This window comes from Sarcophilus harrisii, chromosome 1 (assembly GCF_902635505.1).
Source record: "Sarcophilus harrisii chromosome 1, mSarHar1.11, whole genome shotgun sequence".
Taxonomy (NCBI): Eukaryota; Metazoa; Chordata; class Mammalia; order Dasyuromorphia; family Dasyuridae; genus Sarcophilus; species Sarcophilus harrisii.
The window spans coordinates 690,335,872-690,362,498 of record NC_045426.1 but is presented as its reverse complement, the minus strand read 5'-3'; the positions used below and the strand labels follow the sequence as shown (position 1 = coordinate 690,362,498).

The window sequence follows — 26,627 nt, the reverse complement described above, 5'->3', positions numbered from 1 at the left end:
GGAATTCAATGTAATGGTTTTTAGTCATCTCCCAGAGTTCTTTTTCTGGGCATAGCTGGTTCAGTTCATTACTGCTCCATTGGAAATGATTTGGTTGATCTCATTGCTGAGGATGGCCTGGTCCATCAGAACTGGTCATCATCTAGTATTGTTGTTGAAGTATATAATGATCTCCTGGTCCTGCTCATTTCACTCAGCATCAGTTCGTGTAAGTCTCTCCAGGCCTTTCTGAAATCATCCTGTTGGTCATTTCTTACAGAACAGTAATATTCCATAATATTCATATACCACAATTTATTCAGCCATTCTCCAACTGATGGGCATCCATTCAGTTTCCAGTTTTAGCCACTACAAAAGGGCTGCCACAAACATTCGTGCACATACAGGTCCCTTTCCCTTCTTTATAATCTCTTTGGGATATAATCCCAGTAGTAACACTGCTGGATCAAAGGGTATGCACAGTTTGATAACTTTTTGAGCATAGTTCCAAACTACTCTCCAAAATGGTTGGATTCGTTCACAACTCCACCAACAATGCATCAATGTCCCAGTTTTCCCGCATCCCCTCCAACAATCATCATTATTTTTTCCTGTCATCTTAGCCAATCTGACAGGTGTGTAGTGGTATCTTAGAGTTGTCTTAATTTGCATTTCTCTGATTAATAATGACTTGGAGCATCTTTTCATATGACTAGAAATAGTTTCAATTTCTTCATCTGAGAATTGTCTGTTCATATCCTTTGACCATTTTTCAATTGGAGAATGGCTTGATTTTTTATAAATTAGAGTTAATTCTCTATATATTTTGGAAATGAGGCCTTTATCAGAACCTTTGACTGTAAAAATATTTTCCCAGTTTATTGCTTCCCTTCTAATCTTGTCTGCATTAGTTTTGTTTGTACAAAAACTTTTCAGTTTGGTATAATCGAAATTTTCTATTTTGTGATCAGTAATGATCTCTAGTTCTGCTTTGGTCATAAAGACCTTCCCCTTCCACAGGTCTGAGAGGTAAACTATCCTGTGTTCCTCTAATTTATTAATAATTTCATTCTTTATGCCTAGGTCATGAACCCATTTTGACCTTATCTTGGTGTACGGTGTTAAGTATGGATCAATGCCTAGTTTCTGCCATATTAGTTTCCAATTTTCCCAGCAATTTTTATCAAACAGTAAGTTCTTATCCCAAAAGCTGGGGTCTTTGGGTTTGTCAAAGACTAGGTTGCTATATTTGTTGACTGTTTTATCCCTTGAACCTAATCTATTCCACTGATCAACTAATCTATTCCTTAGCCAATACCAAATAGTTTTGGTAACTGCTGCTCTATAATATAATTTTAGATCTGGTACAGCTAAGCCACCTTCATTTGATTTTTTTTTCATTAATTCCCTTGAAATTCTTGACCTTTTGTTTTTCCATATGAATTTTGTTGTTATTTTTTCTAGGTCATTAAAATAGTTTTTTGGGAGTCTGATTGGTATAGCGCTAAATAAATAGATTAGTTTAGGTAATATTGTCATCTTTATTATATTTGCTCGCCCTATCCAAGAGCATTTAATATTTTTCCAATTGGTTAGATCAGACTTAATTTGTGTGAAAAGTGGTCTGTAATTTTGCTCATAAAGTTTCTGATTTTCCCTTGGCAGATAGATTCCTAAATATTTTATATTATCAGTAGTTACTTTAAATGGAATTTCTCTTTGTAACTCTGACTGTTGGATTTTGTTAGTGATATATAAGAATGCTGATGACTTATGTGGGTTTATTTTATAACCAGCAACTTTGCTAAAGTTGTGGATTATTTCTAATAACTTTTTAGTAGAATCTCTGGGGTTCTCTAAGTATACCATCATGTCATCGGCAAAGAGTGATAATTTGGTTTCCTCATTGCCTATTCTTATTCCTTTAATCTCTTTCTCAGCTCTTATTGCCAAAGCTAGCGTTTCTAATACAATATTAAATAGTAACGGTGATAGTGGGCAACCTTGTTTCACTCCAGATCTTATTGGGAATGGTTGCAGTTTGTCTCCATTACATATGATGCTTACTGATGGTTTTAAATAGATGCTGCTGATTATTTTAAGGAAAAGTCCATTTATTCCTATACTCTCAAGTGTTTTTAATAGGAATGGATGTTGGATTTTATCAAATGCTTTTTCTGCATCTATTGAGATGATCATATGGTTTTTGTTAATTTGGTTATTAACATGGCCAATTATATTGATAGTTTTCCTAATATTGAACCAGCCCTGCATTCCTGGTATAAATCCTACTTGATCATAGTGTATTATCTTGGAGATGATTTTCTGTAGTCTTTTTGCTAATATCTTATTTAAGATTTTAGCATCAATATTCATTAGGGAGATTGGTCTATAATTTTCTTTCTCTGTTTTCAGCCTACCTGGTTTAGGTATCAGTACCATGTCTGTGTCATAGAAGGAATTTGGTAGGACTCCTTCATTCCCTATTTTATCAAATAATTTATATAGCATTGGGGCCAATTGTTCTTTAAATGTTTGGTAAAATTCACATGTAAATCCATCTGGTCCTGGGGATTTTTTCTTAGGGAGTTGTTTAATTGCCTGTTCTATTTCTTTTTCTGAAATGGGACTATTCAAGCAATTTACTTCCTCTGTTAGTCTGGGAAGTCTATATTTTTGGAGGTAGTCATCCATTTCACTTAGGTTATCAAATTTATTGGCATAAAGTTGAGCAAAATAACTCATTATTTCTCTAATTTCCTCTTCATTGGTGGAAAGTTCTCCCTTTTCATTTTTAAGACTACTAATTTCATTTTCCTCCCTCCTTTTTCTAATCAGATTTACCAAAGGCTTATCTATTTTATTGGCTTTTTCATAGAACCAACTCTTAGTTTTATTAATTAGTTCAATAGTTTTTTTTACTTTCAATATTTTTAATTTCTCCTTTTAATTTTAGAATTTCCAATTTAGTATTTGATTGGGAGTTTTTAATTTGGTCTTTTTTTAGTTTTTTTAGTTGCAAGCCCAATTCATTAATCTTTTCTTTCTCTGTTTTATTCAAGTAAGCCTCTAAGGATATAAAATTCCCTCTTATTACTGCTTTGGCTGCATCCACAAATTTTGGTATGATGTCTCATCATTGTCATTATCTTGAGTGAAATTATTAATTGTATCTATAATTTGCTGCTTCACCCAATCATTCTTTAAGATGAGATTGTTTAGTTTCCAATTACTTTTGGTCTATTTCCCCTAACTTTTTGTTGAATGTAGTTTTTATTGCATCATGATCTGAAAAGAAAGCATTTACTATTTCTGCTTTCTTGCATTTAATTTTGAGGTCTTTATGTCCTAATATATGGTCAATTTTTGAATAGGTTCCATGAACTGCTGAGAAGAAAGTATATTCCTTTCTATCTCCATTCAATTTTCTCCAAAGACCAACATACCTAATTTTTCTAATATTCTATTTACTTCTTTAATTTCTTTCTTATTTGTTTTGTGGTTTGATTTGTCTAATTCTGAGAGTGCAAGGTTGAGATCTCCCACTATTACAGTTTTGTTGTCTATTTCTTCTTGCAACTCTCTTAACTTCTCCTTTAGGAAGTTGGATGCCATACCACTTGGTGCATATATGTTTAATATTGATATTGCTTCATTGTTTATGCTACCCTTTAGCAGGATGTAGTTTCCTTCCTTATCTCTTTTAATTAGATCAATTTTGCTTTTGCTTGATCTGAGATAAGGATGGCTACCCCTGCTTTTTTGACTTCACCTGAAGCATAATAGATTTTGCTCCAGCCTTTTACCTTTACTCTATATGTATCTCCCTGCTTTAAATGTGTTTCTTGTAAACAACATATTGTAGGGTTCTGACTTTTGATCCAGTCTGCTATCTGCCTCCTCTTTATGGGGGAGTTCATCCCATTCACATTTACGGTTAGAATTACTAAATCTGTATTTCCTGCCATCCTTTAGTGGAGCAGGAGGGAGAAGGACAGTGGCCCAGAACTTCCTCTCCTACTTCCCTATGGTCTCCCATTAGTCCCTAGGAAATCCCTAAGTGGAATGGCTTACCAAGGTTATATTTCTCACCCTGTGACAAGACAGGGGTAGAGTCAAACTGTGTATATCTGTCTATTAAATTTTATCTTGGGGTGACAGTGGGAGAGGTCATTTTTCATAGTATCTGGAACCTACCTGGAGAGAACGGTCCAAACATTAAGCTTAGAATCGACCTCAAGTGTGGAAACCAAGACAAAGTTATGTTTGATTGATAACAAATAGAGCTTACAAACAATGTTTGGTTGTTGTCATTCATTCTCTAAGAGGATCAAAATAACATTGATATGTTGAGATCAAGGAAGATGTAGCTGATCATACCAATGTGAGTTCTGAAGGCTCTACCACGGGTCGGGCACAGAGGGTCCATACAAACATTCGGAGTAGTCGTGTAGCTCATGTTTCCTTCAAGCTACCAGTTCTGCTTTGCCCAGAGAGCACAGTGCCTTCTTTGATGTGACTGTGCCATGCTGGGGGGGGGGGGGTCCTTGGCCAACATCTCCCATGTTTCACTATTGATTTCAAAGTTCTTCAGAGAGACTTTGAAAAATAATGAGAAATCTTCCTAAAACTCAATCTTCATGGATTCTTAAGACTTGAAAAAGGTCTTCAAGGGTATTTTGTTCATGTCTTCCCTGGCTTATTTAAGCATACTGTATTTAAGTTCACTTTCATGCTGTTTTTATCTTATTGTCCCCAAGAGCACTGGTTAGCAAACCCTCTGTATAGAAGGTGCATCAGGGATGCATGTCAGGGCTGGGAGGACCTTAGAAAAGGGAATGTCAGAGCTGGGAGTGGCTTTAGAATAGGGAATATCAGAGCTGGGAGGGGTCTTAGAATAGGGTTGTCAGAGCTGGGAGGGGCTTTAGAACAGGGATGTCAGAGCTGGGAGGGGCTTTAGAATAGGGAATATCAGAGCTGGGAAGGATCTTTGAATAGGGGATGTCAGAATTGAGAGGAGTCTTAGAACAGAGAATGTTAGAGCTGGGAGGGTTCTGAGAACAGGCATGTAAGAACTGGAAGGGGCCTTAGAACAGGAGATGTCAGAATTGGGAGGGGCCTCAGAACAGATGTCAAAACTGGGAGGGTGCTTAGAACCGGAATGTCAGGGCTGGAAGGGGCCTTAGAATAGGGAATGTCAGATCTGGGAGGGCCTTAGAACAAAGAATGTCAGAATTGAGAGGAGCCTTAGAGAACATCTAACTCAACTCCCTCATTTTCCCCAGTGAGCGACAGAAAAACCAAACACTGTTTCCTGGAGAATCCTACTTTATTTTAGATACATTATCACAAATAGAGGATATGGCCAAGTCTGCATGCAATGGAACACACTAGGACTCTACGCCAGGGGAGTACATCTGCTAGAAAGAGCTTGCCACCCAGCAGGTGTGCTGGGAGATCACCACATGCTAACTAGAAGGCCAATGCCAGCTCAGATGGGAGTGTATGCACTGCTGCCACCCCCAGGTAAGACATGCTTTCTTCTAGAGGGAACCGCAGGTTACGGCGTTGTATAGGAGGAGCGTGCCTGGAAGAAGTGCAACAGTGATAGCCATCTACCAGCCAGCTTGCTGAATTGCAGCCTACCCCATACATACACAGAGGAATGGTGATGGCGGCCAGTGGGTCTCTGGCAAGAAATGAGTTTTCCTGAAAGGTGCCGATCCTAGGGAGTGAAGGGGTTGGTTTTAAAAAGCATGAGCTAGGTTAATCTTTCTAGAGTCTCCAGGTGGGAAGGAGCATAATGGGATGACCACAGGATTGGAAGACGTGCCCCTTGTTAGGAGAAACCTACCCTACCATCTCCCCTTTCCAGAACCCAGCCATCAAATTATATCCTCTCCCAAACTCCAGGGCTGTGTCTCTGCCATCAATACTCTAAAGGGGGGAGAGGTGGGAGAGGAGGCAAAAAGTACAATGCCTGTAATAATAACAACAAATGAAGGCATTTGTGCATCCTCTGATACCAAAGCCTTCCCTCTTTGAGCGTTGTGTGTGTTCTTCCCAGCAGCCTTAGTAAACAAGATGACAGAATAGGCAAGGTCATTCATTTGTCTCCTGGTTACAGAGACTTTTTTTTGCATTCCTTCAGGTGCTCTCCCCAGAAAAAATGTACATTTTGATCACTGAAACTTTACAAAATGTCTTGGGGTTCACACCTTAAACCCACATTACTCTGACTTTCACTGATTGGCCAACAGTAGGTCCCAAGCCAAGCCCCACTTGGTCATTGTTTGGGCCCTGATTGGCACAGAGTCTGTGTAAATAATTTCTGCTTTGGCCAGAAATCCTGAAGGTCCTCCTCTTCCAGACTGATTTTTTTTAATTTGGTTTTTTAAAAGGCCATTCTTTGCCTCTTTTCTTACCTAGCCTTAATCACTGTATGGGTAATTGCCTCAGTCAAACTGAGACTTAAAAAAGCCAAGGTCTCCCATCACATCCACGGGCATCTCCAGTCATCCTGATCTATAACTGGCCATCAGACCCAGATGGTTCTGGATGAGAAAGTGAAGTTGGTAGCTTGGTAGAACCCTCCTTCCTTCCCTCCAATCCAATTCAGTTACACGTCATGACATCACCTCCTCGATGTCCCAGTAATCTTCAAGAATGGCAGACAAACAACATCAAAAGAGACTTGGAAATGGGAAGGGGAGATCACTCACTGATTGACTGTGTGGAGGAAGGAACAGTGGGGAGTGTGCCCGATGGACTGGTAGCCTGAGAGTCCTCCAGGCCCTAGGTCCTGTCCCAGTCTCTCTCCCATCCCCAGCAGTGAGCACAGATTCAGAGAAAGCTGACTTCTGCTCAAGTTTCAACTGCTCCTTTTGACTTAATAGAAAGGGGGAGCAGAGATTTGAGGATCCAGAAGAGACCCTGCCTGGAAACTAGGAAGAAAATGTTGTTTGCTTGACATGTGCAACAGGACTCCATGTAGGATCACCAGCATTTCCCAAGAGAATTCCTGTTTGTGGCCCTGTTTGTGTTGATCTGGCAGAGACAGAGGTATGGGGTAAAGTGAGACTCATGATACCTTTTAAGGAGAGTATCTCTGACTTTATTCCCCCTGGAGAGGGAGAAGGGAAGAGGTGGAATGGGGAAGGAGACACACAGAGAGGCAAAGACAGAGATACGGGGTAAAGTGAGACCCACGATACCTTTTAAGGAGACCATCTCTGACTTTATCCCCCCTGGAGAAGGAGAAGGGAAGAGGTGGAGTGAGGGAGGAGACACAGAGAGAAACAAAGACAGAGGAGGCATCTTGAGGAAAATTACTAAGGTCTGGCCTCTTTTTTGAAAGTCTGCCTCCAAAAGAAGGAAACAGGACTTTTACTGTGTATGTGAGTTTCAGTGAGATCAAGATAATTCACATCTAAAGTTTTTAAACACCTAAATCAGCTAGACTTTGTGTGTGTGTGTGTATGTGTGTGTGTGTGATATCACCTTCACCTCAATTTTTTGCATGTTGCTTGGTAAATGGACACACCAAGATTTATCACATTCTAAACACTATAACATAAAGTTCGGTGTGTGACTATGTACATCACAAGAAGACATCATCTGGGTATAGTTCTCTACAGTGGAGATCCTTTCCCCCTACTTATCCACTATGACTTGCATATAAATAAATTTGTTGTAATGGAACTGACATAATTCTTGCTAACCCCCTTCAGCATCCCTCCCCTCCCAGATTTTTCCCTCATTCCAACATCCAAATTAAGTTCCTAAATTCTGACTCAGGGAGGCTAGAAGTTTATGGAGCACTGATTCCTAGTCAGTGGGTGTGGAGCCCATGGAGGGCACACTAGCCCAAGTTGTTAGGTTTGAGATTATTGGGGGGGGGCAAGGGTAAAGGGAACTTTGTAAAGCAGGGACAAGAGGGAAAGAAAAATAGGGGAAGAGAGAAAGAGAACGAATGATAAAAAAAAGAAAGGGAGTGGGTGAAAGAGAAAGTGAAAAGAAAAAGGGAGGAAAAGACAGGAGAGAGAGAGAGACAGAGCAAGAGGGAAGGGGGAGAAAGAAAGAAAATGAGTTAAAGGAAGAGAAAAAGAAAGGTAAAGCAAAAAGTGGGAGACAGAAAATAGAGGGAAATATAAAGCAAGAGGGAGAGAAGAAGAAAGAACAAGGAAAGAAAAAGGAGAAAGGATGGAAAACAAACAAAATAAGAAAGATGGAGATAGATTGAAAGTGAAACAGTAATAAAGAAAAAGAGGAAGAAGAAAAATGGAAGAGTGAAGATTGAGACAGGAAGGAAAAAACAGGTAAAGAGGGGGTATGTACCCCCTTATATTTAAGAAGGGAGAAAGAGACTTCAAAGGTAGGTTCAGGTAAGGAAAAAGAAGGCTAAGGCAGCTTTCTGGAGTCAGTGCACATAGCAGAGGGAGCCAGAAGAGACTGTATCAGCCAGACAGATAGACCTAGATGCAAGTCTGGAGTAAGGAGTTTGGGGATTCAGTGGGGATAGAACTGGGGGGACAAAGGGAGAAGCTAAGGAATAGGCAAGGTGGGAGTATGGGGCCCATGGACCCCACTTTAGTCGCTCGAGACATGGTTTTCATTCTGTAGGTTGTGCCAGCGTTCAATCTTCTTGTCCTTGTTCTTTAGACACTCGTACCAGTGTTTCAAGCGCTCCCCTTTGGCGGTGATACCAAGCTGGCAGCCACCTAGAACAGGGAGACATGAGAAGGTCAGGAAGAGAGAAATCTCTTAGCAGCAAGGGGAGAACTCTCATTCAGAACCAAAGACTTCTTTCTTTGCAAAGAGATACTAGTTGATGAGATCCTCATCCCAGTAAGTCACAGCACCTACTTTCCTCAGATCCTTAGATCTTACTCTCTTGGATTCTTGATCCATAATTGTTCCCTATTTCTTATTTCCCTATTTCATTGGTATTGGTATTTCATTGGTATATTCATTGGTAAACCCTATCAGGTTTTCAAGACCTTTTATTGACTTTCTATACTAAATGTCCAACCATATATCTCCAATGGCATTTAATAATAATAATACATATTTCTACATAATAATAATAATACATATTTCTACAGTACTTTTCATGCCTCCAACACTGTAAAGAAGAGAGTACATAGATGTCTCCATTTTACTAAATGAGGAAACTGAGGTTCAGAAAGATCAAATTGTCCATAGATAATCACCTAAGCATTGGAGTTGATTGAACCTAATCTCTAATGGTGAGGGTGAGGCTCTGGGTAGAAAAAGATCTCACACACACATATCCATACATACACAGACACACACGTACTTGTGTATAAATCTATACATACACACATAAATATATACAGGCACACATGCATATACACATAAATATACATGTTTAGACACACATATCTGTAGATATATGAGATATAGGGAAAATTAGAGACAGTCTCAGAGAGAAGGCACAAGGAACAAGGACTGAGAAAGGTCTCTTGCAGAAGTTCAGATTTGGGCTGAGTCTTGGAGGAAGCTGTGGGACTAAGGGGTAGAAGTGGCTACCCAGAAAATGGTAGAACTGAAATTTAAATCCACTCCCTGAACTCCCAAATTCGTTGATCTTTTCATTGTACTCTGTGTCCTCTCCTGAGCTCTCAAGAGAGCTCTAAAATGGAAGTAGGGTACAGTCCCTGCCCTCAAGGATGTTACATCCCAACAGGCAACCCTTCTTCTACAGCCAGGTCTCTCTCTTCATTGATCCTGTAATTTAATTTACCACTTTTTCATTCTTGTCTCTTCACTAGAATTGTGGTGAAGCAAGTGCCTTGTACAGCTTTTACCACCACAGAAATGTGATGTGAAATATGATATTATGATTTGTTGCTCTGCTTCCCTCACTGAAATATATATATTTTTCTTCATTCCCCCACATTACTTTGGCAATCCTAATCCCATCCATTCTTCAAAAGAGAAAAAGGGAAGGGAATAAACATTTATTAAGCACCTACTAAGCACTCTGCTAAGTGCTTTACACATTTGATTCTCACCACAACCCTTGAAGGTAGGTGCTATTACTACCCTCATATTACAGATTAGGAAACTGAGGTAGACACAGATTAAGTGATTTGCAGAAAGTCACATGGATAATATGCATCTAATGTCACATATTTATTTGTGTCGGTTAAAGGGTGTTCCCTCGATAGGAGTTCTCTGAATCAATAAATTACAACATCTGATTTTAAAATAGATTTGCTAAGAATCTCACAAGTTTTATTCCTAAATAAAGAATCACATCAAAGTTCTCAGTAGGGCCCTCAGTAAGGGCTAGGCTCTTAAATCTCTGTCTGTTTCAGTTTCCTTTTCTGTAAAATGAAGAAGGGGGACTAGGTGTTCTCTAATGATCTTCCAACCCTAAATCTATGGTTTTAGAGAAATAGTAATGGTAAGTTCAGTGGTTAGAGCACTCAGAGTTCAAATTTTGCCTCAAATACATGCTAGTTGTTTGACTCTGAGCAAGTCACATAAACTGTATGCCTCAGTTTTCTCATCTGTAGAATGAGGATCATAACAGCCCCTTATTGCCAGTGTTACCATAAAGATCAAATGAGGTATTTATAAAATTCTTTTCAAATATTAAAGTTATATAGATGCTATCTGTCAGTAGCAAATTTGGAAATTTGCAAAGATATATACATACACATACATAGATACACATATCATGTGTACATATATAGAGAATACACGCAAACATATATGTGTATGTTTACATATATGTGTGTGTGTTTATATGATCTTGGAATCCTTGTCACATACAACCCTTACTATAAATAGTGTAGTAGATATCGCCGTCACATTTTTACAAATGAGGCAACTGGGACTCACAAAGGGCAAATGTCCAGCCCATATTCATACAGCTAGTGCATGTCAGAGTCTGGATTTGAATTCAGATCTTCTTGACTCCAGCGCCAACCTTCTAAAGTCTTGTTGGATTGAAGTTCACATGTCCAACAGAACTTTTCTGAAATCTTCTTTAAAAAGTAACTTAGAGGAGAAAAACAGGTCAACCAGGAGTCTGGTGGGATTTGATGAGAACGAACTGGTGAGGACTGGAAGCAGAGGGCAGGGAAGGTGAGATAGGGGCATGTCATCAATCTAGTTAAAGTCTGCCTTGGAGCAAACCAATCATTGTGAACTAGGCTGTTGGGGAGGTCAGTGGCCATGATGGGAAGGGGTTCTGGGATCTAGGATAATCTGGGTCTTCTTGCCAATCTAAATCTTTTGTTGGAGTTGTCGAATGCAGCAGCTAGGCTTATTTTAAGCATTGTAATAAATCAGGTCTCCCCAAATGAGAAGTCCTTGGATCTAGTTCCTTCCCTTGGACCCTTTTTCAAGTTAAATGAGAAAGAATAAAATTGCCTATGTAATCTCCAGATCTCCCCCTCTCAGTTCAAATAGCAGTTTTTATACTCACCAATATAATCATTGGACTTGCCAATGTCATAATCCCAGACAGAGATGTCCAGTGACTTCTTGGCCAAATCACTATGTTTTATATCATAGAAAAACTCCTGAAAAGGAATTGAGAGAAAACAATATCATTCAGACTGGAGGCATATCCCTTCTATCTTTAAGAAAGAAAAGACTAAAATAGAGGTACCTGTGAACCCAAATCATCAAAAACAGGAAACTGAAAAGGGCTTCTCACCTTCTATTTCTATCCCAATTCAAATCTTCTTTTCTCTTTTTTGAGAAACAATTGAAGTTAAGTGACTTGCCCGAGGTCAGGTAGTAAGTGTTAACTGTCTGAGGCTGGATTTGAACTCGGGTCCTCTTGACTTGAAGGCCAGTTGGTCTATCCACTGCACCATCTAGTTGCTCCTTTATTATAGCTTTCTACCTCTCGATGTCTATTTTTAACTTATCATGGCCATCCATTTCTGTCTATATCGTTTCTAAATATATCATCTCTAGCTCTCTCTATTTGTCCCTGTCATCTTTATTTCTCCATCCATCCTTCTCTGTTTGTCTCTTTCTCTCTGTCTGTGTTTCTCTGTCTCTGTCTCTTTCTCTCTGTCTCTATTTTTCTCTCTGTCTCTCTCTGCCTCTGCCTCTGTATTTCTCTCTATGTCTCTCTGTCACTGTATCCCTGTCTAGCTCTGTCTTTCTGGGCACCCACACTAACGAAATGTGCTGTGCACTTTGTAGTTGCTTCCACTGAGAATGAATGGAACCAAAAATTGGACAAAAGACCCTGACTCAACCCATATGACATTGGCCACCACTGTGGACCAAATTTCTCATCTGTAACAGGAGAGATTAGTTTCCTTCCAGCTCAAATAGCAAACTCTGAGTTGGCCCATATGGCAGACCTGCCTCATTTAACTCACTTTGTTTAACCTTTTCTCCATGCTTTCACCCAACAGTGTCTCTGGAGGGCACTTACCTCATTAAACTCGGGGTTCAAAGTCTTTTTTTTGATCTGTGTCTTGTGCTTGGCTTTCTTCCCCATGTCTGGTTTCAGCCAGCTGTGGGGCAACAGTAAGTACATGAGCACAGGGGTCTGATTGTTGTTGCTTTTTTTTGTTTTGTTTTGTTTTGTTGTTTTTTTGTTTTTGGTTTGGGGCTGGCTCTGGTTTTATCAATGGAGGAAATTCTCAGTGAGAAACTCTGTTCATCAGGGCAGGTTCACATCTCCCCTGCTGGTAGTCCACCACACGCTAACCATAATGCCAGTGCCGACACTTTGTGTACCACTGTCATCCTAAAGCAAGTTTTCTTTTAGAGGAAAACCAGGGAATAGAAGCGTGGGAGTTGTACAGGGATGGGGAGCATGTCAAGAAGGACAGTAGGGACAGAAATCTACCTGCCAGCTCACTGAATTGCAACCTGACCAATACATACATAGAAAAATGGAGAAGTCTGCCAATGGAGAGTCTCTGGTAAGAATGAGTAAAGACTCCAAGAACAGGGAGTAAACACCAGGAAATTAAATGACTTGCCCACATCTTCCAACCAATATGTGTTAGAGATGACATTTGAAGCCAAGTCTTCCCAAATAAAAAGCTGGTCTCCAGTCAGACTATTTCTGGAAGCTAGGAATAAGGGATGTGGTGAATGGAGGTTAGATTTAAAAATCAGAATGTCACAAGTAGAAGGGACTTCAAAGACTACTGTCAGTCAACTAGCATTTGTTAAGTATCTGCTATGTTCCAGGTACTGGAGATACAAAAAAAGACAAAAGTCAGTCCTTGCCCTCAAATAACTTCTACTCTTTTTTTTTTTTTTTTATATTTAATAGCCTTTAATTTACAGGATATATACATGGGTAACTTTACAGCATTAACAATTGCCAAACCTCTTGTTCCAATTTTTCACCTCTTACCCCCCCACCCCCTTCCCTAAATGGCAGGATGACCAGTAGATGTTAAATATATTAAAATATAACTTAGATACACAATAAGTATACATGACCAAAACATTATTTTGCTGTACAAAAAGAATCAGACTCTGAATTATTGTACAATTAGCTTGTGAAGGAAATCAAAGATGCAGGTGTGCATAAATATAGGGACTGGGAATTCAATGTAATGGTTTTAGTCATCTCCCAGAGTTCTTTTTCTGGGTATAGTTAGTTCAGTTCATTACTGCTCCATTAGAAATGATTTGGTTGATCTTGTTAGCTGAGGATGGCCTGATCCATCAGGACTAGTCATCATCTATATTGTTGTTGAAGTATATAATGATCTCCTGGTCCTGCTCATTTCACTTAGCATCAGTTCGTGTAAGTCTCTCAGGCCTTTCTGAAATCATCCTGTTGGTCATTTCTTACAGAACAGTAATATTCCATAATTTTCATATACCACAATTTATTCAGCCATTCTCCAACTGATGGACATCCATTCAGTTTCCATTTTCTATTCCACCTACAAAAAGGGCTGCCACAAACGTTCGTGCACATACAGGTCCCTTTCCCTTCTTTATAATCTCTTTGGGATATAATCCCAGTAGTAACACTGCTGGATCAAAGGGTATGCACAGTTTGATAACTTTTGAGCATAGTTCCAAACTACTCTCCAAAATGGTTGGATTCGTTCACAACTCCACCAACAATGAATCAATGTCCCAGTTTTCCACATCCCTCCAACAATCATCATTATTTTTCCTGTCATCTTAGCCAATCTGACGGGTGTGTGGTGTATCTTAGAGTTGTCTTAATTTGCATTTCTCTGATTAATAATGACTTGGAGCATCTTTTCATATGACTAAGAAATAGTTTCAATTTCTTCATCTGAGAATTGTGTTTTCATATCCTTTGACCATTTTTCAATTGGAGAATGGCTTGATTTTCATAAATTAGAGTTAATTCTCTATATATTTTGGAAATGAGGCCTTTTTCAGAACCTTTGATTGTAAAAATATTTTCCCAGTTTTTTGCTTCCCTTCTAATCTTGTCTGCATTAGTTTTGTTTGTACAAAAACTTTTCAGTTTGGTATAATCGAAATTTTCTATTTTGTGATCAGTAATGATCTCTAGTTCTGCTTTTGGTCATAAAAGACCTTCCCCTTCCACAAGTCTGAGAGAGTAAACTATCCTGTGTTCCTCTAATTTATTAATAATTTCATTCTTTATGTCTAGGTCATGAACCCATTTTGACCTTATCTTGGTGTAGCGGTTAAGTATGGATCAATGCCTAGTTTCTGCCATATTGTTTCCAATTTTCCCAGCAATTTTTCAAACAGTAAGTTCTTATCCCAAAAGCTGGGATCTTTGGGTTTCAAAGACTAGGTTGCTATTTTGTTGACTGTTTTATCCCTTGAACCTAATCTATTCCACTGATCAACTAATCTATTCCTTAGCCAATACCAAATAGTTTTGGTAACTGCTCTCTATAGTATAGTTTTAGATCTGGTACAGCTAAGCCACCATCATTTGATTTTTTTTCATTAATTCCCTTGAAATTCTTGACCTTTTGTTTTTCCATATGAACTTTGTTGTTATTTTTCTAGGTCATTAAAATAGTTTTTGGGAGTCTGATTGGTATAGCGCTAAATAAATAGATTAGTTTAGGTAATATTGTCATCTTTATTATATTTGCTCGCCCTATCCAAGAGCATTTAATATTTTTCCAATTGGTTAGATCAGACTTAATTTGTGTGAAAAGTGGTCTGTAATTTTGCTCATAAAGTTTCTGATTTTCCCTTGGCAGATAGATTCCTAAATATTTTATATTATCAGCAGTTACTTTAAATGGAATTTCTCTTTGTAACTCTGACTGTTGGGTTTTGTTAGTGATATATAAGAATGCTGATGACTTATGTGGGTTTATTTTATAACCAGCAACTTTGCTAAAGTTGTGGATTATTTCTAATAACTTTTTAGCAGAATCTCTGGGGTTCTCTAAGTATACCATCATGTCATCGGCAAAGAGTGATAATTTGGCTTCCTCATTGCCTATTCTTATTCCTTTAATCTCTTTCTCAGCTCTTATTGCTATAGCTAGCGTTTCTAATACAATATTAAATAGTAACGGTGATAGTGGGCAACCTTGTTTCACTCAGATCTTATTGGGAATGGTTGCGTTTGTCTCCATTACATATGATGCTTACTGATGGTTTTAAATAGATGCTGCTGATTATTTTAAGGAAAAGTCCATTTATTCCTATACTCTCAAGTGTTTTTAATAGGAATGGATGTTGGATTTTATCAAATGCTTTTCTGCATCTATTGAGATGATCATATGGTTTTGTTAATTTGGTTATTGACATGGCCAATTATATTGATAGTTTTCCTAATATTGAACCAGCCCTGCATTCCTGGTATAAATCCTACTTGATCATAGTGTATTATCTTGGAGATGATTTTCTGTAGTCTTTTTGCTAATATCTTATTTAAGATTTTAGCATCAATATTCATTAGGGAGATTGGTCTATATTTTTCTTTCTCTGTTTTCAGCCTACCTGGTTTAGGTATCAGTACCATGTCTGTGTCATAGAAGGAATTTGGTAGGACTCCTTCATTCCCTATTTTATCAAATAATTTATATAGCATTGGGGCCAATTGTTCTTTAAATGTTTGGTAAAATTCATATAAATCCATCTGGTCCTGGGGATTTTTCTTAGGGAGTTGTTTAATTGCCTGTTCTATTTCTTTTTCTGAAATGGGACTATTCAAGCAATTTACTTCTTCCTCTGTTAGTCTGGGAAGTCTGTATTTTGGAGGTAGTCATCCATTTCACTTAGGTTATCAAATTTATTGGCATAAAGTTGAGCAAAATAACTCCTTATTATTTCTCTAATTTCCTCTTCATTGGTGGAAAGTTCTCCCTTTTCATTTTTAAGACTACTAATTTCATTTTCCTCCCTCCTTTTTCTAATCAGATTTACCAAAGGCTTATCTATTTTATTGGCTTTTTCATAGAACCAACTCTTAGTTTTATTAATTAGCTCAATAGTTTTTTTACTTTCAATATTTTTAATTTCTCCTTTTAATTTTTAGAATTTCCAATTTAGTATTTGATTGGGGTTTTAATTTGGTCTTTTTTAGTTTTTTAGTTGCAAGCCCAATTCATTAATCTTTTCTTTCTCTGTTTTATTCAAGTAAGCCTCTAAGGATATAAAATTCCCTCTTATTACCGCTTTTGGCTGCATCCCACAAATTTTGGTATGATGTCTCATCATTCTCATTATCTTAGTGAAATTATTAATTGTATCTATAATTTGCTGCTTCACCCAATCATTCTTTAAGATGAAGATTGTTTAGTTTCAATTACTTTTTGGTCTATTTCCCTAACTTTTGTTGAATGTAGTTTTATTGCATCATGATCTGAAAAGAAAGCATTTACTATTTCTGCTTTCTTGCATTTAATTTTGAGGTCTTTATGTCCTAATATATGGTCAATTTTTGAATAGGTTCCATGAACTGCTGAGAAGAAAAGTATATTCCCTTCTATCTCCATTCAATTTCTCCAAAGATCCAACATACCTAATTTTCTAATATTCTATTTACTTCTTTAATTTCTTTCTTATTTGTTTTGTGGTTTGATTTGTCTAATTCTGAGAGTGCAAGGTTGAGATCTCCTACTATTACAGTTTTGTTGTCTATTTCTTCTTGCAACTCTTAACTTCTCCTTTAGGGAAGTTGAGTGCCATCCACTTGGTGCATATATGTTTAATATTGATATTGCTTCGTTGTTTAGTACTCCTTTAGCAGGATGGATTACCTTCCTTATCTCTTTAATTAGATCAATTTTACTTTTGCTTGATCTGAGACTAAGGATGGCTACCCTAACTTTTTTGACTTCACCTGAAGCATAATGATTTTGCTCCAGCCTTTTACTTTTACTCTATATGCATCCCCTGCTTTAAATGTGTTTCTTGTAAACAACATATTGTAGGGTTCTGACTTTTGATCAGTCTGCTATTCTGCCTCCTCTTTATGGGGAGTTCATCCCATTACATTTACGGTTAGAATTACTAAATCTGTATTTCCTGCCATCCTAATAACCCCAGATTGTGCTTTACTTATTCTTGCCTCCCCAACCCTCTTTCCCCTTTTAAACTTATGTACCCCTCTTGTATCACTACTTATCCTCTTATAATCCCTCCCTCCCCCCTTTGAGTCTTTCCCTTCCTTCCCTTATTACTCTTTTTCTTTTCCCTTTTCCTCTCCCCCGTTTTTAATGATGCGAGAGAATTTTCTCTAAAACAAATGTCAATTATTTTTTCTTTGAGCCAACTCTGATGAGTAAGATTACACAATGTTCCTCCCCTCTCTAAATTCCCTCAGATATGATAAGTTTCCTTAGCCTCTTTGTGGGATGTGGTTCCCCTCTTTTATCCCTCCTTCCCACCTTATTCTGCCATCATCCCTTTTCCATATCTACTTCCCTTTTTTATGTTATATCAGTACAGTCCAATTATACATGTATTCTTTTTGTATATCCACAAAAGAAATACAATTCTCAAGAGTTATTTTTACCTTTTCTGCATCTCTTGAGTTCTATTCTTGGAGATCAAATTTTTTGTTTAGTTCTGGTTTTCTTCAGAAACAAATGGAATTCATTTGTTTCATTAAATTCATCTTCTTCCCTGGAAGAAATGCTCAGCTAGCTGGGTAGTTTATTCTTGGCTGCATCTCAAGTTCTTGTGCCTTTCGAATATCATTTCCAGGCCCTTCTTTCCTTTAATGTAGAGGCAGCCAGATCTTGGGTGATCCTTATTGTGGCACCTCGGTATTTAAATGGTTTTTGGCTGCTTGTAAAATTTTCCTTAATCTTATAGTTCTGAAATTTTCACAATATTCCTTAGGGTTTTTATTTTAGGGTTTCTTTCAGAAAGTGTTCGCTGAATTCTTTCAATGTCTATTTTACCTTCTGATTCTATTACATCTCAGCAATTCTCTTTGATGATTTCTTGTAAAAATAGTATCTAGGCTCTTTTCTTCATCATAGTTTTCAGGAAAGTCCAATAATCCTCAGATTATCTCTCTTCGATGTATTTTCTAAGTCTGTCGTTTTTGCAAGTAGATAATTCGTGGTTTTTTCCAGTTTGTCATTTTTTTGTTTTTGCTTGACTGATTCTTGCTGTCTCAATGAATCATTAGTTTCAATTTGTTCAGTTCTAATTTTTAAAGAATTATTTTCTTCAATAGCTTTTTTTACTTCTTTCTGTATATGTCCAATTGAGTTTTTGAATGTATTGTTTTGGTCTGTGGAATTTTTTCCATTTCACTAATTTTTTTTTTAGTGAATTATTTTCTTTTTCCAATTCACAGATCCTACTTTCTTGCGTGTTCTTTGTCTTTTCCAATTCATGGATCCTACTTTCTTGCGAGTTCTTTGTCTTTTCCAAATCACAAATCCTACTTTGTAGTGAATTCTTTATTTTTTCCAATTCGTATTTCAGGAAGTTGTTGCTCTCTTGTAAGGCTTCTCTTTCCTTTCCCCATTTATCTTCTAACTCTCTTTTGAGACTTTTAATGGCCTCTTCTATGAGAGCATTATGTAAAGGAGGACAGTCTGATGCATTTTTGCTGTTTGAGGTCTCTTCAGGTTTGCTGACCTGCTCTTTTTCTGCATAGAAGCTGTCGATTGTTCTTTTCATCTTTTTATTCATGTTTTAAAGCCTTTAGGGGTAGGTCTCCTGGCAAGGGGTTACCAGCTTCCTCTGCAGAATAGGGAGAGATGTAAACCGATTTCCGGCTCCAAGGTATGGGAGTGCTCTGGGTGAGAGTTTTCCCTTCCCCCAACAGGAGGTGGATTCAGCACTGACCGAGCTATCAAACTGCTTAGTAGGGCTGAGTGGATTATCGATTGCCCTCGGCTAGAGACTAAGTGGTGAAAGTGTCACCGCCCAGGCCGGAGCCTCTTGTGGGACTGTGAGTATTAGCAGCTGAGCGCAGACCGCAGAACGCAGACAGCCACAAACTCTGCCCAGCGTCTCTGCCTGATGCAAATCGGCCCTGGAAAAAAAGCTCTTATGGCCCCAAGCCGAGCTCCCCCTGCGCCAGATTGGAGCTAACCTGGGCTGCGTCCTCCTGCCGTGCAGGATCACAACTGCCCCAAGGAAAAGCCCGTACTGCGGGTTGGGGCTGCGCGCTTGTGCTGAGATCTGTGCCTTCACCCTCCGTTTGAGACTCTCCTCGGAACCTAATTTCTCTCCCGTCTGCGCCGATCTCCCCCCTGGCCCCGGAACCAACCTTTTTTGGCGAGACTGCAGATTTTTTTCGGCTGGTGAGTTGTTCTACTTCTTATCTTTACGAATTGTAGCAGTCAAGACTATTTTTGAGGCTTGATATATTATTGATAAAGAGGGTAAGAGAAGAGCTTAGAAAGACGCGTGTGTCTTCTCCGCCATCTTGGCTCCGCCCCATAACTTCTACTCTAATGGAGGAAACAATATACAAATACCATGTACAAAGAAAGACGATATGTGTAGGATAAGTGGGAGATAATCAACAGAGAAAAGGAACTAATATCAAGGGAGGGGTCTGGGGAAAGTGTTTTTTATTAAAGTTTTTTTTTGAAAACATAAAATGGATAATTTTTCAACATTAATGCCCAAAAGACTATAAAATGGTGCATACCCTTTGACCCAACAGTGCCATTGATGGGTCTGTATCCTAAGGAAATCATAAAGGAGGGAAAAGGACCCACATGTGCAAAAATGTTTGTAGCGGCTCTTTTTACGGTAGCAAAGAATTGGAAAATGAATAGATGGCCATCAATTGGAAATGACTGAACAAGCTGTAGTACATGAAGGTAATGGAATATAATTGTTCTGTAAAGAATAATGAACAAACTAATTTTAGAAAGGCCTGGAAAGATTTACATAAACTGATGCTAAGTGAAATGAGCAGAACCAGGAATACATTGTACACAGTAACAGGAAGAATGTATGATGAGCAACTATGAAAGGTGTGGTTCTTTTCAGTAGTTCAGTGATCCAAGGCAATCCCAATAGATTTTGGACAGGAAGATAATTAAGGAGATTGAGTGTAAATCAACACATGTTATGTTCACTTTTTTTTTTCTGTTTTTTAATCTCTCCTGTTTTTTATTCCTTTTGCTCTGATTTTTCCCTCCCAACACAATTCATAAAACGATATGTAATCAAAATAAATATTTTTTTTTAAAAAGTGGTCTACCAGCCTTAGCTTGGGGACCTATAGGGAGCCTATCATTACCTAAATCTTTGAGATAGCTCTAAGCATAGAAAAGTTTGTCTTTCTAGTCCCTCTGAGGTTAAGCAAGATGATCAAGTCCTCTTTCATAGGACAGACTTTCAAGTACTTAAAGATGGTTTCTATGGCTTCTGAGCCTTTTCCTCTCCAGGCTAACCATCCCAAGTTCCTCCAAGTGGTCCTTATATGGCAGTGTATTGAGGCCATTGACCACGGTTGGCATTCTTCAACATATCAAAATCTTCCTAAAGAACACAGTCCTATAGATATGATCAATGACTTAAACCAGTGTTGTCAAACTCAAATAGAAACTATACATGGTGGTCCCTGTAGGGAGCATATTGACTTAGAACCTGGACCAGTCACAGCCTAATTCATACCTGTATCTGGTACCATTCCATCTTCTATATGGTCTTCAAGTGGATATTTTTATGGCCTAGATCTGACCACATAACTTCCCTATTCAGTAAATGTTTTGGTTTCCCTCTTGTATTTTGGATAAAATGTTATTTCCCCAGTTTGGCCTTCAAAACTCTTCAGAGTTAAGCCCTGGCCTGTCTTTCCAGAGTAATTTCAATCTCCCTCACATATTCTATGTTCCAAATAAATTGCACCATTTGTTTTTTCCTTATATTCCAGAAATTGCTAGTGTCTCTCTCTCTTTTTCTTTCTTTCTTACCCCCCTCTCTCCCTCCTCCCTCTCTTCCTTCCCATCACGCGCTCCTTCAGAAATTTGGTTGAGCTTGAGGACTCCTCAGAAGAATGTTTTTTAAGTATAGAAAATAAAGAAATAAAGTACATAGAATTAAAATGAGAACCAAATGTGTGTGTGTGTGAGAGAGAGAGAGAGAAGAAGAAGAAGAAGAAAGAAGAAAGAAGAAAGAAGAAGGAAGAAGGAAGGAAGGAAGGAAGGAAGAAAGGAAGGAAGGAAGGAAGGTGAGGAAACGCTGGCCAGTGTGTTGCATACACTGTCAGATGTGGTCATTTTGATCAATTACTTTTATTTAACTGTTTTCCTTTGATAGCAGGGAGGGTTTGGTTCTGGGGATGAGTTATTTCTAGAAATGATTTTGATATAAATATAAAGTGTTCTCCAAATGATCAGAAGCAACTGTATGAAGACAAATTCTGACAAATCACAGAGTACCCTCTCTTTCCTTAACCACATCTTAAATATTCCTAGAAGCTGATTAATATTGCAGCCACAGCATAGATTAGGTTCAAGGGATAAAACAGTCAACAAATATAGCAACCTAGTCTTTGACAAACCCAAAGACCCCAGCTTTTGGGATAAGAACTTACTGTTTGATAAAAATTGCTGGGAAAATTGGAAACTAATATGGCAGAAACTAGGCATTGATCCATACTTAACACCGTACACCAAGATAAGGTCAAAATGGGTTCATGACCTAGGCATAAAGAATGAAATTATTAATAAATTAGAGGAACACAGGATAGTTTACCTCTCAGACTTGTGGAAGGGGAAGGTCTTTATGACCAAAGCAGAACTAGAGATCATTACTGATCACAAAATAGAAAATTTCGATTATACCAAACTGAAAAGTTTTTGTACAAACAAAACTAATGCAGACAAGATTAGAAGGGAAGCAATAAACTGGGAAAATATTTTTACAGTCAAAGGTTCTAATAAAGGCCTCATTTCCAAAATATATAGAGAATTAACTCTAATTTATAAAAAATCAAGCCATTCTCCAATTGAAAAATGGTCAAAGGATATGAACAGACAATTCTCAGATGAAGAAATTGAAACTATTTCTAGTCATATGAAAAGATGCTCCAAGTCATTACTAATCAGAGAAATGCAAATTAAGACAACTCTAAGATACCACTACACACCTGTCAGATTGGCTAAGATGACAGGAAAAAATAATGATGATTGTTGGAGGGGATGTGGGAAAACTGGGACATTGATGCATTGTTGGTGGAGTTGTGAACGAATCCAACCATTTTGGAGAGTAGTTTGGAACTATGCTCAAAAAGTTATCAAACTGTGCATACCCTTTGATCCAGCAGTGTTACTACTGGGATTATATCCCAAAGAGATTATAAAGAAGGAAAGGAACCTGTATGTGCACGAATGTTTGTGGCAGCCCTTTTGTAGTGGCTAAAACTGGAAACTGAATGGATGTCCATCAATTGGAGAATGGCTGAATAAATTGTGGTATATGAATATTATGGAATATTACTGTTCTGTAAGAAATGACCAACAGGATGATTTCAGAAAGGCCTGGAGAGACTTACACGAACTGATGCTGAGTGAAATGAGCAGGACCAGGAGATCATTATATACTTCAACAACAATACTATATGATGACCAGTTCTGATGGACCAGGCCATCCTCAGCAACGAGATCAACCAAATCATTTCCAATGGAGCAGTAATGGACTGAACCAGCTATGCCCAGAAAAAGAACTCTGGGAGATGACTAAAAACCATTACATTGAATTCCCAATCCCTATATTTATGCACACATGCATTTTTGATTTCCTTCACAAGCTAATTGTACAATATTTCAGAGTCTGATTCTTTTTGTACAGCAAAATAATGTTTTGGTCATGTATACTTATTGTGTATCTAATTTATATTTTAATGTATTTAACATCTACTGGTTATCCTGTCATCTGGGGGAGGGAGTGGGGGGGGGGGGTAAGAGGTAAAAAATTGGAACAAGAGGTTTGGCAATTGTTAATGCTGTAAAGTTACCCATGCATATATCCTGTAAATAAAAGGCTATTAAATAAAAAAAAAAAGAAAAAAAATATTGCAGCCACAGGGCTTATTTCAGAGGTGGTCATATAAACACAAACCTTTCCAGAGCAATTGGGGAAGAGAAAGATTATTAAAATCAAGTTGTCCATAGCTGGCATTTAGTGAAACACAATTCAGCACCCAAATGAGGTCATTTCTTTCATGGCAATTGGAAAAAAGTCACTTTAATCTCCAGTATCTAGCTCATCACTGAACTGGAGATGCTATATTAATTAATTCTCATTAAGAGCTAATAGCTGAGAAAAACCACAAATGATGGTCTGTTTTTCAGAGATGAAGCCTGGGTATGATGATTACTCCCACTTCTATGTCATTTTAAGGGTTAGAAGGCATGATGGATGGCAAGGGCAGAGGGATTCAGTGGAAAGCTTTGATTTAAAGTCAGAGCATCATATGTTTAATATATATTGGATTGCTTGCCATCTGGGAGAGAAGGTAGAGGAAAGGGAGGGAGAAAAAAATTGGAACACAAGATTTTGCAGGGGTGAATGTTGAAAATTACTTATGCATGTTTTGGAAAATAAAAAGCTTTACAAAAAAAAATCAGAGCATCTGCATTTGAGTCAGTGGCGAGAGCATAGGGAAATTTCGCAATGACACGTATTGAGGCCTATACTGTTATTTCTTTATAAGATATGAGAAGTTCCCCCAAAATAATAGATAGAACTAGGGGCAGATAACCAAGGATCAGCCACATCACTGATGGTCCTTTTAAGGAACAAGACACATCCTCTTATGAGTCAAATAAAATAGGAATACAGCTCTGTTGAGTCAAGAGAGTCAGTTATTAAAAAAAAAAAACCCAGCCCTTGAGAAGGAATCATTTCTCAACTCTGGGGGAAAAATTGGAGAAGAAATTTCTCTCTTCTTTTCTTGAGGAGGAACAGCATGAGCATCCCTGAGAGAAAGGAAGGGATATCGGCACCTCCATCCTGGAGATGGGAGTCACTGCCACCACATATGATTTGGAGCTGAAAAGGAACTCAAAGACCATATTGAATCCACCTCTTTCAACTTATCAATGAAACTAAAAAGAGAAATTGAGAAGGGTGGCTAGGTAGTGCAGGGGGTAGAGTACTGAACTTGGAATAAGTAAATTCTGATGTCAAATCCACCATCAGACACTAGCTATGAGAACCTGGACAAGTCACTTAATCTCAGTTTCCTCATCAAAAAAGGAGTGGGGGATAATTATAGCATCCATCTCCCAGAGTTATTAAAAACAAATAAGGTTTATTAAAGGGCTCTGTAAACCTTAAAATGCCATAGAAATGCTGACTACTTTGTTATTACTAATTTGTTACTCTAACTTGCCCAAGTTCAAATAGCTAATAAGTATCCGAAGCTACACTGGAACTCAGATCTTCCTGACTCCCAGTCAGTTACTCCATCTGGTTTACACCAGGGCCTGTGTGGTTCTATACCAATGGGCTCTACATGTTTGTCAACTGATAATATGTAACTTTGGAGGAGTATGCCCTGGGATAGGTGGAAAGATATATAGTATCTACTATTATCACAATGTCTTCTCAGGAAATACTGCTGCTTTGAGCTACGTCCCATCTGTGGGGACTCATGAACTAAAAGATAGAGAATATTGGACCTTCAAGAATATCCTGAATCTGGGTCACAGCCAAGCTTTTAGAACTGTGCCCTGTGCAGCCAAAGGGGACAGCCCTCAGAGAGTATAAGCCACTAAGTGTATCCACCAAGTCAGTAACATAAAGGGCAGTTAGAATCAAAAAGGACAGAGAGACATGAAGAAGTTCACAGGAAACAAAATCCAAGAAGAAAGGCAGTGGTAAAATCCATAATTTTAAATGTTTATAAAGAAACGTTCAAATTTCATGTAAGGGGGCAAAGTTAACCCCAAAGTATTACTATACTGTGTAGAATGAATCCCATGTCTAGAATGTAGTTCTGGATAGGTATCCCTCACGTATCCAAGAAAGCATTTTATATTGAGAAGATATGTTCAAATCTTCAGCCTCAGACATTTGCTAGCTGTGTGATTATGTTAACCTCCATCTGCCTCAGTTTCTTCATCTGTAAAATGATGATAATAATTGCACCTACTTCACAGGTTTATTGTGGATCAAATGAAATAATAATTAGAAAGTGCTTAATATGGTACCAGGTATATAGTAGGTGCTACATAAAGTTTACCTATTATCAAGTCATACCCCATAGAAGAGGTATAAGAATGTGTCCCATTTCCTTCTTTGCAAAGATGAGGGAATACATGTGGGTAACACTGCATGGATTGTCAGACTTTGTTGTTGTGCTTCATTAATTTTGCTGAAACATCTTTTTCTCTTTTTCTTTTCTTCCTTGTTATGGGGGAAAATCTCTGGTTACAAGGGATGAGGAGATATTGGGAAAGAAAGTGATATAAAAATAAAATGATAGTAAGAATTTTTCTTTTAAAGAAGGCAGAATCATGTGAGAAAATCCAGGAATCAGAAGAGGGAAGTATGAAAGGGGTCAAGTGTAAAGATCAGCAGAGGAAAAAACAAAAGTAATGTCTTCATCAGCATGTTCTACGGACCACCAGGACAAAAAGAGGAAATAGATGAAGAAGAGTTCAGGAAACAGATCACAAGTCTGGCACAGGATGCAGTAGTGGTGGAAGATATCTATTATCCAGATGCCTGGAGTGTTTGTCAAAAGCTGTGCTCTAATAATAATTTTATCCTTCAAAAGGTAGAATCAGGATGTTGAAGAGTCTGGAGTCCATGGATGTAGTTGAAAAAAACTTAGCCCAAAGGGCAAAGCCAGGAGCAATGAGTGAAAGTTAAAAAGAGGCCAATCTGGACTTTGTGTTTGAGAAAAAATTTCTACCAATGAGAGCTATCCAAAAGAAGAATAGGCTGATCTGAGTGGAAGTAGATACTCCCTCACTGGAGAGCTTCCAGTCAAGGCTGATTAGCCACTTGTTGGGTTTGTTGTAGTAAGGATTCTCATGATGAACAGAAGGAATTGTGCAGTTAATGAATTCCTTTCCTACTCTCAGATTCTATGGAAACAGCAACATCAGGCCTGTTTTGACCCTTCACCTCAAATTAAGGAAGTAGAATCTGACATCTTGGAAATGGTGGGCAACTGGCAACCCAATCTAGCTGATCTTTTATCTTGCTCCCTGTCTAGATGCTGAGCTTCTGACCACTATTTGTCTCTCATAGGATGT

At 38.1% G+C, this 26,627-nt stretch overlaps 1 protein-coding gene across 8 annotated transcripts in view; it reads right to left on the bottom strand.

The window, feature by feature from the left end:
* Positions 1-8,074: 8,074 nt before the first annotated feature.
* The window catches only part of RPH3A (rabphilin 3A), a 354,517-nt gene continuing 335,964 nt past the window's right edge, over positions 8,075-26,627 (bottom strand). For all 8 annotated transcript variants that reach the window (XM_031948624.1, XM_031948625.1, XM_031948622.1 and 5 more), the window contains 3 exons: positions 12,413-12,494; positions 11,441-11,537; positions 8,075-8,699 (listed from right to left, as the gene is read on the bottom strand). In XM_031948624.1, the coding sequence (XP_031804484.1) occupies positions 8,569-8,699; positions 11,441-11,537; positions 12,413-12,494 (310 nt within the window). In that variant the 3' untranslated portion in view covers positions 8,075-8,568. The remainder of the gene's footprint in view (positions 8,700-11,440; positions 11,538-12,412; positions 12,495-26,627) is intronic.